The following is a 14,969-nucleotide window of genomic DNA, read 5'->3' on the forward strand; positions in this document are numbered from 1 at the left end:
GATAAATTGATCAATATATATGATAAAATGGAGATCCCGCGCTCCATCCAGAATCTATTGAAGAACCCAGAAACTTACAAACCCATTTTTGAGTACGTTATATCAACTTTTCAAGATTTGTAACTTCTGAAGACAATTATTGGAAAAAAAAATTATATAAGAAAATATCACTGTAGACAATGGCTGTATGGGCTGAGTCCTTTTGCCTTTCCCTATAAAGGGAATAACCGAACCAAAAAAAAAAATCATAATACTCTGTGCTGTAGTAAGACCTCTGTCGCCGATTGATTGTTTGTTTTCATCGAAATAATGTAATTTGATAACATAAAAATTTTATCCCTGCATAATTTGGTAAAAAATTAAAAAGATCTGCCCAACTAAATGCATGTCCTATTCGAATTTTCTTGTTTATAATTTCATACGTTATTCGTTCTTATAAAAATGGCAACGAAGAAAAAAAACATATTCACAAGAAGCAAACCTTTGATGAACATTTATAGCTCAATAGATCATGAAGGAAAAGAGGTAAGGAAGCGATATTATACAGATATGTAATAGATAATTGTGGTAAGCAGCTGTCCATTAATCGGATCATATAAAATTCTACAGGTTGAAGTCAGAGAAGATGCCGAGCAATTAGTGAAATGGCATGAAATATCGGATGCGCTGGTGGCTGCTGGTTATTACCGTGCCCAACTCCAAGGTCTGTCACCTTTTGACAAGATAGTGGGAGGATTAACTTGGTGCATCGAACTATGCGATATAGATGTGGATGTTAGTCTTTTATTTGAAGAAAACCTTACAATAGGAAAAAAGATGTTAGTATACTGTAAGCTATTTCAGCTTATGCGCCTGTTAATGCTTTTTTTTGTATTAATTGTTTCCTTCTAAACTGATTATCATGGCTCTCCTCTTAATATTGCTAAGAATTATATAATATATAGCACATTTAGATAACACAGAACATGCTGCCTCACAGCTTAACAGTAATTTGCATTTACTTTTATATGTTTTTTTATGGACATTTAAATAATAGTAACTTAGGGGTAAATAGAAGCACAGAAATAAGTTACAATCACAATTTTTATTACTGCTGATTACTGATTAAATGTACAGAAAATGTGTATTCTTTCTTCATAATCTACCTGGTATTATTATATTTATTATAATATAACTGGAAATGTACATTTTTATTTTGTCTAAATTGAATTTCTTTTACCTTTTCAGAGCATTAACTGAGAAAATTGTTAAAGTTTTACCAACAATGAAGTGTCCACATGTAATTGAACCTCATCAAATACAGGGTTTGGATTTTATTAATATATTTCCATTGATTTTGTGGTTGATAAAGTATTCCAGTGAATTCAGGGAAGCTAAGGAAGATGAGCTACGGAAATTTGCTGTAATGCAGTATGAAAAGAATTACATGTTTGAATCTGATAGAGCACTGTTTCTTCAGAAGGAAAAGTTGTTAAAAAATCTAGCTATTGTTCAGGTATTTATTAGCTTCTTCTCTTTTTTGATTTTACAATATCAAGTGCTATAATCTTAATAATATTTTTTTTATGATATAAATCCACAATATACATTTAAAACTAATCTATAGGCTTATGCCCTTATTTATAAAAAATAAGGATTACAAAAATATTTTAATTATTGCAGTGTTATGTTAACAAGATTGTTAAAATATATCATGTAAGTTTACGTTACGGGGCACATTCAGTAAATAAAATACAGATACTATTAATTTCTACTTTTACTTATATGTAGGTACTTTAGACCGAACTGAACTATCCAGACAATATCCTGGTTATATTTAAAGACAGTAGGTAGGAAGGACTGTTATGGTTTAATTAGAACAATGTGTGTTAAAAATAAATATGATCATATAAATTTTTAATTATATTTATAGTATAAAATGTAAGTTCATTTTATATCTGTATATATTTACTTCATTAATATCCTAGCAACAGCACTGTTATGTATGTAAACTATGGGTAGTTTGATTATTATTTGTAAATTGATTTATGTGAGGGTACTTATGTAAGTATGATGAATATTAAACAGTTTTGCTTCCAATCTCAACCAAGTTGTATCTTTTAATGGCGACTGAGGAAAATAAATGTAATTTTGCGAAAATGATGTCAAATATTAATAATATAGTGCTTCCGGGACATTTTAATCCAAAAACAGACAAATGGAGTGACTATAAAGAACAATTACTGTGTGCTCTCGATGCCGCTGGCTATGGTGAACAGAACATTGATAAAGCTCGTTCATTGTTTTTATCTCAATGTGGAAAAGAGACTTATGGTTTAATTGTATCCTTATTAGTGCCACATCGACCAACTGAAGTGGAATTTTCACAAATTTTGCAAGTTTTGGACAAATTTTATGAACTGGAAATTAATGAAATTTTACAAACGGAAAAATTTCATAAACGTCATCAATTACAAAGTGAAAGTATTCAGGACTTTGTAGCAGCTATAAGTTTATTAGTTGTGAAGTGCAACTTTTCGGACTTACAACGTCAGTTGAGGGACAGGCTGGTATTAGGGGTGAATGATGTGCGCTTGAAAAGGGAATTATTGAGAACAAAGGATCTTACTTATGAAAGTGCTCTTCAGTTGTGTCTCAACTATCAAGCCACATGTTTGGATTTATACCCCGATACCAAGGTGCAGAAGCAAACTCCATTCCATGTTTCTGAACCTATGGAAATTGGTAGGATAAAATCGAATGACTGTCGACATTGTGGAAAATTACACAAAACTGGCGAACGATGCCCTTTTGCTAAAGCAAGGTGTTACTTCTGTAAGCGTTATGGACACATTGCTTCTGCGTGTGCAAAGAGACTGGCAAAAGTACACCAGACTACAGAATGTGGGGCGGGAAGCTTAAAATCCTTGGCCGAAGAGATGTTGGGTGTGTATAATTGTGGGGAGAATAACCTCCCAGTAATTAAAGCAGAGGTGAGAATAGATGGAGTGAATCTTTCTATGGAAATAGATTCTGGAGCTTCAAGAACAATAATATCAGAAGAAACTTACCACAAATTATGGGTTACACCACCCCCACTAATTCCTACCAACATAAAATTGGTGACATGGACGCGTGAACCACTGAAGGTGTTAGGACTGGCTAACGTTCGAGCTAGTCTTGGTGGCAAAGAGGCACAATGTGAGCTGTTGGTGATAACAGGCATAAATATAACTAATAAACTTGGCCCTTTGGCCAAGTTTATTAGGAAGGAATTGGTTCAAGCCTCTGGCGATACATATTTCTGGATTGTGCTGGACCTATGATGAATTAACATCCCTCACAAATAAATTTCCAAGTTTATTCAAGAATGATTTAGGGGAATATACTGGTCCAGAGGTTTCTTTGCATGTACGGCCTGAGATGCCACCAAAATATTTCAAAGCTCGACCAGTGCCATTTCCACTCAAGCAACAGGTGGAAACTACTTTAATACAAATGATTGATGATGGCGTTTTGACACCAGTGAAGTATTCAAAATGGGCCACACCTATTAGAGTTGTTAAAAAAGAGGATGGCAGCTTACGCATATGTGGGGATTATCGTGCCACAGTTAATGTTGCTATAAATACAGACACATACCCACTGCCCACATCAGCCGAAGCTTTTGCAAAGTTAAGTGGAGGACGGGTATTTAGTAAACTTGACCTGAAGCAAGCATATACACAGGTGAAAGTGGATAAAGAGACAGCTAATCTATTAACACTAAATACCCACATGGGATTAATGAGGATGAACCGTTTGGCATTTGGTGTGAGTGCAGCACCAGCAATTTTCCAGCGTTTAATGTCAACAGCATTTGCTAACATGGAAGGAGTAGCATGTTTGCTCGATGACATTGCTGTTTGTGGAAAAAATATGGAGGAACATAATGGAAGATTATGTATGGTATTAAGTAAACTGGATTCTATGGGATTTCGCCTTAATTTAAAAAAATGTGTCTTTGCATCAGACAGCATAACCTTTTTAGGACACATGATTGATGGCGAAGGACTACATCCATCTCCATTAAAAGTTAAGGAGATAAAAGAGAAACCTGCACCCCAGAATAAGGTATCATTAAGGGCATTTTTGGGCCTGTACAATTTTTATGAAAAATTCTTGCCTGACAAGGCAACTATTCTGGAACCATTGTACAGACTATTGGACTTAAAACAACCCTGGATGTGGAGTGTTGTAGAACAAGTGGCCTTTGACAAAGCAAAAAGTCTTCTATCATCGGATTTGACATTAGTTGGATATGAATTAAACAGAACATTGCTGTTAATTTGTGACTCTTCTGAATATGGTCTAGGAGCTGTGATGGTTCATGTAATGGATGATGGGTCAGAACGACCAATTATGATGGCTTCTCGAACTCTTCAGCCACATGAGCGGCGCTATGGACAAATTGATAAGGAGGCTCTTGCTATTATATTTGGTATCACAAAATTTCATGAGTATCTGGCTGGTCGTAAATTTGATATTATTACAGACCATAAGCCGCTTGTTGGTCTTTTCAATCCTGTAAAACCCATTCCTGACCAAATATCACCAAGAATGTTAAGGTGGTCACTGAAACTGGGTTGTTATAATTACAATATTAAATATAGACCAGGAAAATTAATTGGGAATGCAGACTCCCTTAGTAGATGGACAATGCCAAATACATCCGCACTAAAAGAAGAAGACCTGAGAGAAGTGCTACTGCTGGATGAGCAGCCAGAGGGGTGGGACCTTGACGTGACACGAATTGCTGGAGAAACCAAGAAAGATACAATTCTACAGAAGGCTATGTTTCATATACTTCATGGCTGGCCCCGTTCATGTCCAGATCCAGATTTGGAGCCATTTTGGTCTCGTAGAGAGGCTCTTTCACTTAGTAAGGGATGTTTACTATGGAGCAACAGAGTCATTATACCCAAAGCACTACAGAGTAAAGTTTTGGATTTATTACATGCCCCACATGCTGGGGTGGTTCAGACCAAATCCTATGCTAGAGGATATGTTTGGTGGCATGATATGGATCGACACATCGAGAGAGTTGTGTCAGAGTGTGTACATTGTCAGCAAGTCAGAAATAACCCACCGAAAGACCCACAGACATGGATACCTTCTGAAAAACCATGGCGTCGAGTGCATATAGATTTTGCAGGACCCTTCCAAGGAAAAACATTTCTGGTATTGGTGGATAGTTACAGCAAGTGGTTTGAAGCAGAGATTGTTCCATCAATGAGCAGTGAAACAGTTATAAGTGTGCTAAGGAAGATTTTCGCAACACAAGGATTGCCAGAGATTTTGGTATCTGATAATGGCAGGGCTTTTACCTCAGATGAATTTAATTCTTTTCTTCAGAGGAATGGCATTAAGCACAAATACTCACCTCCATATCATCCAGCCACGAATGGACATATTGAACGGGCTATACAGACATTTAAAAATAAACTTAAGAAGTTGACATATGCCAATTCTAATATAACTTGGTCAGAGAAGCTTTCAAAAACATTATATCATTTACGCACTGTACCAAATAGCACAAATAAGACACCAGCAGAAATTCTAAATGGTCGTCGATACAGAACTGCTATTTCTAATTTACACCCGAGTTGTGTACCAGATGATGCCCAGAATCAACTCGAGGCAGCAGCAAACCGGGTCCCATATAGAATCTTTAAAAAGAATCAGGCAGTATTAATCCGTGTATATGAGTCAGGACAAAAATGGCTCAGAGCTACCATTGTGGATATAGAGGGTCCAAGTACATATAGGGTGAGAACAGAGGATGGAGAAATACATAGGCGCCACGCAGATCAGATCTTAGCTCGGGGTAGTAAAGATTGCAATGGCTTTCAACGCAGACCATCCTGGGATCAACCAGATGATACTGAACCAGATGAGTCACCGGAAGTATTAATACCAGACCCTGATTTGTAGCCAGAGATAATTGGTGTGCCTTAAGTAAATTTGTGTAGTGGGCATAGTATGTCATGCAACTGTGAGTGTATGAAAACAGTGTATAAAAGTATGTAATTCAATTGATGAATCTATTTAGTATGTAAATTGAGACTTAAAGATTATAAGGGTGAGATATGTTATGTATGTAAACTATGGGTAGTTTGATTATTATTTGTAAATTGATTTATGTGAGGGTACTTATGTAAGTATGATGAATATTAAACAGTTTTGCTTCCAATCTCAACCAAGTTGTATCTTTTAAGCACTATGAGACCCATTGCAATGCAGAAGGATGAAGAGACTCCATGCATGGGATCTTATTTACTTATAGAGACAGTTTCGTCACTGGAGGTACAGTTCTCTCCCATCAACAGTCCCACATTAAATCTGTTAAAAGCTTGGTGAGCCGATTGCAAGATACAAAAGGAAAAAAAAATATATTTACTTCAAGTTCATAGTCACAATATGTTTTCATTAATATGTAATTATATATTAATTAAAAATATAGTATGATCATTATCTCAGTCAGAATTAGTTTTTGCTATAATTTTGTAGTCTTTAAATTTGGTTTAGTAGGCCACACTCTCGAAATTTTCTTGGTGAATTATTAGTTAGAGTTTAGGAGAGGTAGTGTGACAGTGATTTTGTAATTGTAATTATTACAATATAAATCTAGTCCTTAGCTCAATTTGAATTTTAATACACATTTTTAATAGATAAATGTGATAAAAGTAATTATATTTTTTCTAGCATCTGTATAAGCCTTGTAGAGTGCGTAAACGTAAGGGTGGTTTGCCAGTTAATGAGTTGGAACAAGTGAATTCTACACTTTCGGAATATGATCAACGGATGTTAATGCATGTGTCTACAAATAAAGACACAACCAAGAATGATGAAGGACTTGATTTCTTAGTAAGTTTAATTATTGATAAATTCATACTTAATTTTATAAGGTCTATAATACACATAATAGCTTGTGACGTGAGGCTAAATGCGGAAAATAGAGTTGAACTTAAGTCTGAAACAAAAAAAAAAAAAGTTGAACTTAAGTACCATCATGACTGTGTGTGTGCATGTGACACAAGGTTTTTTTTTGTAACAGTCAGATTTCAACTCCCCTCACTATACCTCTTGGACGTATTTCAGGGTAGTATAATAATAATGCAATAGTAATTTTCACTCCCTTTATTTTCAGTATGATTACGAAAAAACTTTGGCCGATCCATCTGAAACTACAACAAAGGTATTTATGTGCAATTATTTTTGAAATAATCAATTTGTTTTACGCATATTACGCAAAGTGCACAACTCAATTCAGCATTGCGAAATTTTCGTATAATTTATTGTATGAGTATTACTCATCGTAAGTAGTATACATATACTCATATATGATTATAAATTATACGAAAATTTGATATTATCTTTTAACTATGAACACTGTTAAACATTCATTGGAGTATATTAATTGTTTTTGTTATTTATTTATGTAGACAGATAAGTATACTAATATACAAGAGAGTCAAGATGCAGCGGAAACAAAAATACACTATGCAGTATTACAATCTGAACTCACTGGGGAAGTTTCTAAGGAACTCGAAATGAATGAAAGGATAAAATATTCTGAGGATATTGAGAGGCTCACTGAAGCTATAGACAGAATGGAAAAAGAGGCAGAAGATTGCAAGAAAGGTCATGTTGATAGAATAGAGTTGGCAAAAAATAACTACTCTAGTATGGTGGAAAAATTACGCAGAATTACAAATAAATTAATGAAATCTGATGACAATAGGTTGGTTTCTAACCTTATTTAAAAATAATCGTAAACTTAAAAATATTAGTACTTTATATATATTATTATATAATATTTTTACTACTAAAATTCCACTCAATACTATTTCATTTTGGTATGTAACTATGTAGTATTTGTTTTCATGTGTTATTTTAAAACAACTCAGCTTGCCATCGGTGTGCATGGTATTTTACGGAAGTTATGTAACTGATATTTTATGACTAACGGAGCGTGTATTATGAAATATAAAAACTGGAAAAAAATCTCGTAATGACAGTAAAAACCTTGTCAAAATCTGTTGTGTAATTTAGAAGTAAGCGGAGAAGCAGACAGACGGATTCAGCGACTTATACTATTCCTAAACAAAGTTTAATACTTTAAAATAATACATAAATAAAATAAGTCTTAAATAATATATATATTTTTTAATTTTCAGTGATAAAAATGTTAAGAAATTTTATAAATCTCTTAAAGAATTGGCACAGGAGAGAAATGAACTTCTTCAGATTATACAACACAGGGAGAAGGAACGTAAGAGATTGGAAGAGGAACTAAGGTATGATTATTTATTGCAGAATAGTGTTATAATATACACTTTTAGAATTTTAGTATCTATTAGCTATTAACACATGTCAAGTATGATTCAAAATACAATTAACTATAACTATACTAACTATATAATTGCTTTACAAAAATATCATGTAGCTAAGGATTGGCTGGAATTTTGCTCATGTTACCTATTAAGGTATCTATTTCTGTCGTAGAATGAGTTCACAGACCTAAAGCGATAACTTCGTATTTAGGAATTGGAACTCATGAAGTGACTGCGCCAAAACACAGTATAACGATTTATCTTTGTTCATGCCAGTAGTAGAAAGTTACCACTATCTATCAAAGCAGGCTGTCTGATTTAATTTTTATGTGAAATCTGCGTATTAATAAATTCTATGATTATAATTTTAATTATGATTTTAATTTTGACAATTGTTATCCAGCGTTTGAGATTGCGAGCGGCACGTTATGTGGTAGTTAGACGTTATTAACGTCGTCTATAAGCTGATTTGTCATTCCAATTACTAAAAAAGTCGTCGAAGCGTGAAATCGCCAAAATAAATGAATTTATAATCTAAGTTAAGATTAAATTTGTACCTACGTATGTAGTATTGTATTTTATTGTATGTATTGTATGCAGTTACTTACTTGTGTGAAAATTATTTGCTAGGCTAGCACGGGATCCAAATACTGTGGTAGAGGACAAACCGTTAACTCCTGAAGAGTTAAAAGAGTTCCAGGAAAGAGAGGAGAAATTAAAATCTTTTATCACAAATATGAGGTTAGAGCTTGCAAAATTAAATCGGGAAGTTTTGAGATATTCTCTAAATATAGATGAAGTACCAGGAACTGCAGAACTTTTACAATATGAGAAAAGATTCATGGAACTTTACAACCAAGGTCAGTTAATATTAATAAAAATTGTCTAAGTAGTTGAACTAAAGTTTAAATATAGTATAAAATTTAATGTAACAGACAATCGCCTGTCTTTTGGCCTGTCTGAATTATCCACTATGGAATATGATATACGAAAATGACGTCAAAAGTCCGCAATATAGCGGAAGTATTGGTGTTTGCTTTTTAAACTATATATTTGGCAATTACATCTCTTGCCTTTAATAATCATCATCATCATCATCATACATATAAATAAAATTAGTGTCTGTTTGTAATATTGAAATAACCATAAACTATAAATATTCCATATCCAAAAACTACAAATAAATTTATTATTAATATTATAACCATTTTTTACCACACGCATATGAATATAAATACGGACGTACACTAAAATAACATTTTTTACAATTTTTGTTTGTCTGTCTGTTTATTCAGGCTAATCTCTGAAATGGCTGGACCGATTTAGACTGGACTTTTTTTGACAGGACTGATGTAATAAGGCGTGACTTAGGCTACTGACCAAGTCGCCGGTACAGGTAGTTAATATATAAATATGTATAAACATATAACATGGACAAAGGAAGGAGGCAACAATGGTACAGCTAGTATATAGTAATAACCCAGGACAATTCACACAGGCCCATCAGAGTACTAGACTAGAGAACTGATAGAAATACTTTAATACATCTTTTTAAATACATAAATACATAATATAAGTAAAAACATCCAGACTGATACAAGCAATGATACTCACATGTGTATCACAGTCCATTTTTGTTTATTACCTTCTGATAATAACGGTAATAATGTTTTTAATTGTAGTGGCTTCGAAGCACAGAGAAACAAAACAGTATTATATATTTTATAATACCTTGTATGAAGTGAAGTTGTATACATCAAAAGAGTTAAGTTTGCTTAATTCTATATTGGATAATTACGACGAGTAAGTATGAATTAATAAATTTATTTATTTACATTAACAAAATAATATGGGTAAAATTTACATATGTTTACATTTACAGAGCAATGTCTTCAACTCGAAAAAGAGAAGAGTTTATGACGCAGTTCGAGTCTATCGTTGATTGGGTGAATCAGACTGTGAGGAAAGTGGAAGACAAATATAAAAGTGAAAAAGATCGAAAAGCCGTTCTTCATAACGAGTATTCACGATTACTTGAGATTCAAAGGCAATATGCAGCTGCTCTAAAAAAACTAGCGGAAGAAAGGCAAAAGATTAGCAGAAATAGTTGATCTCTTGAAAAATTAACAGTATCAGAATAGTAAGGCACGGAATGGTGCGTTTATCTTATATCGATATGGTATATATCACTGTCAAAATATCCTGGTGTTATTGTTTCTGATTAAAATAATTAGCCAATTTTAATTTAAATTTGACTTTTGTTAGGGAAAACAATTTATTCTGTTTTTTAGTCAAAAGTACTTTATTAAGGTGACATCTTATTATCGCAGTAATAAACGCTTTCACGCAAAAATTACTGAACGGATTTTGAAGAAACTACAGTAATATAGCTTATTCGTCAGAATAAGTCATGGCCTATAAATAAAAAGATATGTAAATTGGGCAAAATATAATGAAAAATTTTGAATAGAAGTTGCGCGGATCAGCTAGCAATATATAAAAGTGACAGTATGACTAGTATATCCAGGTTCGGAGTACCTCTTTATGATTTATGGTGTAATGTTGTTTTATGGTGAATAATGTCATTGTGAATTAACACATTGGCAGTATTTGGTGGAATTGGGCAATTGGGAAGATATTGTTGAATTTTTGTCAGTTTCTAACATTCGCTCTTATTTAAAAAATAACAATGATATATCTGTGTAATATGATTTATTGTGTGCGTCTTAGAAAGAACGCAATGGTTCGCGATATTGTGACGGCGTGTGGCCATTTACTTTTTACAAATTATAACTGCTAACTTAAGCTGTTAATGAATAACTTTTTAACCAACAATACCTAACCATGCAGTGCCTAGGGCCTTTTCTAATATGTTAATACAAAATACCTCATTGTCCGCAGTGTGATTAGCACTCGGCAAACTGCCATGAAACATGAATGTGCTGTCTTGGTTTTATGAGATAGCCACTACACTCTTTGATATAAGAGGTGTAATTCCTTACCTTACATCACTTTTTTAAATACACATCAGCAAAATTATTAATTGTTCTATCTTTTCTAATTCATATGTCCAAATCGGAGTTCGTCGAATTCTACTTATCAGAATAATGATATTAGAGACTAGATTTTCCTACTTTTATATTCTTTTTAGAACAAATATATTATAAGTTATCGAATTGTTACATAATATTATGTTATATATAATAGTAAGACTGAAATAGCTTTTATATTTTGTTTATGCAACGTTGTATTATAAAATATAATATATTTAACCACAAGTAACCTATTCTTTATTTAAACCTAATGAAAGTATTATTAAAAACAACATATTTATATAAATTATAAGAAATGATACTTTTTTGAGAGAAAAATGATTTAATTAATTTCATACATATGGTATACTCTTGATACATGAATGTATATCACATTGCAATTATTCAACGTTTTTATGGTATCACTGCCTGTATTAGCACATAATATCCCAAAGCCATAAATGTGTAGCTTGTGTCGCACGAGAGTTCGCTAACGGTGTTCAGTGGTCACAATTTGTTAAAGTGTGACCACGTTGCCGTGCGGGTGTACTTTATGCGAGCTCGTGTGTCCGTGAAGGTGGCTGTGCCCATGTCCACTACCACCAGACTTCTTGTACATACTGAAGGATATCAGCTCACGGTTGGCGTTTGTCATCGCCATAGCATGCGAAACGACATCGTAGCCGAACAGTCCGTGGAGGCGGTTGACTACGACCAAAGTCAACCCCTTTTGCGTAACTCGCACCGTTCTCTCTTGATCTGACGATGTTGCGATTGACATCCCAAATGAAGAATTCAGTTCCTGCAAATATTAATATTTTTAGAAAATATTTGATATTTAGTACTAACAAAGAGTCATAAAACTAAATGTTATTGATAGTTTTCAAAAACATAATAGATTCGATCTTATTTATATATATACAATAGCTCAATAACGCCATATTGTTCTTGGGTTGAAACGGCTGAGTAAATATGCAATATTATAATAATTGATGAAGACAGTTCACCATTAAATGAAAGGATAAATGTAATCATGATATAAAAAAGATTATTTTGAAATGGCAATGGTTGTATTTCACAGTTTTCATACTCAAGTGGTCTTACCACTTGAGTATGAAAACTGTGAAATACTGTCCCCGTATTAATATTTATTTCTCTCTCTCACACAACACACACACTGCAAGTAAATAATGATAAGTTTAATTTAATATGTACCTTATTTGATTGTCTTTTTATAAATTGTAATTCCAACTATTGTGAATTGTAAGAGGAGGAAACTGGTATCTAAAATACGACTTTCTACTTAGTTTAGGTACCAGAGAACAATTTAAATTGTAAATATTGGATGCAAAATAAAAATTATTATTATTATTAGGTATTACTTTTCAAAAAATCTGTATTTAAATGGACCTAACTTAAATTTGTTTAACACGGTTATTCATTTGTTTATTATCTTGTATTTACAATGAAATTTCATTTACCACACTTTACCCTACCTACCCACCTTTGTCATTTAATTTTTGGATACTTGTCAATCATCCAGTAAAGGCTGTTTAAACTTATTTCAATGTAACTTTTTTGAGATATTTGATATACAGACTGCATCTTATATTATCATAGAACAGGTTTTGTCCTGGCAAAACTACAAAATTGAGTGGTTTAAATTTAGTCCTTAACTTTGTAGGGAAACAAAATTAAAGACTCAATAATTCTTATTTTTATCAATTTGTTATAAAATCGTATGACGGTACAGTCACATATACATTGATTTAAAATGAGGTCATAAGTTCAAAGTCGGCCAAGTGAATTTAGGAGAACCTCTAAATTAACTTGCATCTTTGTTTATCTATCAACTAAATTGTTATAATATAACAATTATACATCATAATCTTATCAAAATTAAACATCATCTTGTCAACCACAGTCCACTGCTGATTATAGGTCTCAGCTCACAGACTGTCACAAGGAATATTTCTGAGCCTGTTGCAAGTAATGGGAGGGATGAATTCGCCTACACAATCTTTGAATACGGGATAGCCACTACATGACATGTGACAGACTTATTGATAATGTGGCACTTTTGTTTCTTTACATTTGCTATGTTTGCGGAGCATTAGCGTGTGCATTCGACATGACATGACTACTAGAATATCGTTATTGGCTAAATCTTAATGTATAGGACAGTCATCGATACGGCAGTACAGCAAACACAGTACGGTAATTAAATATATATTTTGTACATGGGAACTTATTTAAATAATATTCTAAGAATCTCAGCGTTAGTCTATGTACAGTACCATCTTGGGTCGATTTCCACCCGGTCCCTTTGGGAATCATGATTAGGTATTCATGCATCAAATATATATATATATATATATATATATATATATATATCTAGAATACCATAAATATCCTGCTATGTATCTTTCGTAGGGAGACAAAACCTAAATGAATTAGTAGTAGAAATAAACACTCGGTAAAAAAATCTATTTATATGTATCTGAATACTCTACACCTCTGAACACACTTGCGAGGCTTGAACTTTCTGAGTTAAGGATAAACTAAATAAAAAGGCACAAGAGTTGATATTTCTGACTAGAATAGTTATTTTCTAATCATCCGCACATCAAAAAGTCTTAGCTGACGTTACCATATGAAGTTTTTGTTATTTGTATTGACTTCTTGACTTACGAAATCGTTTATGTTTTAAAGTTGGTTATTAAAACAAAATGTTACCCGCACTAAGGTGGCTCGTTCTTCACTTTTGAGTCCATATACAGTAGCGCCTTCATCCTTTGAGAGGTGCGGTGCGCTCAGACTTCCCATTACCATGATATAAGGCATTTTTGATGTTTACACTAAGCACTGATCGGTCGTCTATAACCTTTAGTTACTTACGCAAGTGCAGTCACCGGGAAATAGAGGTTTTCATTTTAACAATAGCCCATTTGCCGACTTGTTATATACTACGTAATAAAATGGAAACACGCGGGCGCAGGCGGTCGATACCGCGACAGGTTGTGTGGCTACTGAAGTGTGAGTGAACTGCGTCCACTCAGCAGGTAATCAGCTTCATACGTGGTCTCAGATTAACGTGTAGATGTAATGTGCATGTGGTGCGGTATAGACGTGACGTCGAGTTTTGGACGATATATGGCCTTCACGGGTGCTTGCTCTGCGTGTGCGCAGCGTGCCAGACACGTATTATGATTAGGTATACGATGCGAACCTAAACGAAATTCTTCCAATTACAAAATATTTCGGACTTGATATTTTATACCAATTTAAAACTGATTATTTTATGTATATAACAGAAATGTATGTGGGTAGGTATTTATTTATTATCTGATTATGAGTTAGACATGTTACGTTACACGAACTATTGATACTGAAATTATATCTACAGGTATGTAATGTAAGCAACCGTGTTTTGCTCCTATTTGTGGTCAGATCTTGCAACTTTTTAATTTTGTTTATAAAACCTACCTACAATAATAAGCTACCATTCAGATGGTATCGCGATCGTGATAAAATCTTAATGTATACCCGTCATGTGTGGATCACTTATTTTTCTGTGGTTTAT

General features: G+C 33.4%; 2 protein-coding genes across 4 annotated transcripts; one reads left to right on the top strand and one right to left on the bottom strand.

Annotated features, from left to right (window-relative positions):
- Nucleotides 1–11,644, top strand: LOC131848144 (coiled-coil domain-containing protein 93). 3 transcript variants are annotated; one of them, XM_059197908.1, is made up of 11 exons: nt 1–525; nt 610–818; nt 1,228–1,495; nt 1,663–1,695; nt 6,724–6,885; nt 7,169–7,216; nt 7,464–7,762; nt 8,199–8,318; nt 8,985–9,214; nt 10,037–10,157; nt 10,237–11,644. In XM_059197908.1, exons 1-11 carry the CDS (start codon nt 442–444, stop codon nt 10,463–10,465), a joined length of 1,803 nt encoding a protein of 600 aa, XP_059053891.1. In that variant the 5' UTR covers nt 1–441; the 3' UTR covers nt 10,466–11,644. The 3 variants fall into 3 exon arrangements, with proteins under 3 accessions (XP_059053891.1, XP_059053892.1, XP_059053893.1); XM_059197909.1 differs by lacking the exon at nt 1,663–1,695 and having other exon boundaries at nt 176–525; XM_059197910.1 differs by lacking the exon at nt 1–525 and having other exon boundaries at nt 616–703.
- A 62-nt stretch (nt 11,645–11,706) lies between these two features.
- Nucleotides 11,707–14,481, bottom strand: LOC131848145 (uncharacterized). Its single transcript, XM_059197911.1, has 2 exons — nt 14,123–14,481; nt 11,707–12,188 (listed from the first exon to the last, which is right to left on the bottom strand). The coding sequence occupies exons 1-2, from the start codon at nt 14,228–14,230 to the stop codon at nt 11,904–11,906; spliced, it is 393 nt and encodes a 130-aa protein (XP_059053894.1). The 5' UTR covers nt 14,231–14,481; the 3' UTR covers nt 11,707–11,903.
- Between the last annotated feature and the right edge of the window lie 488 nt (nt 14,482–14,969).

Source organism: Achroia grisella, unplaced genomic scaffold (genome assembly GCF_030625045.1).
Source record: "Achroia grisella isolate CSIRO2021 unplaced genomic scaffold, CSIRO_AGI_Agris_v1 utg546, whole genome shotgun sequence".
Lineage (NCBI taxonomy): Eukaryota > Metazoa > Arthropoda > Insecta > Lepidoptera > Pyralidae > Achroia > Achroia grisella.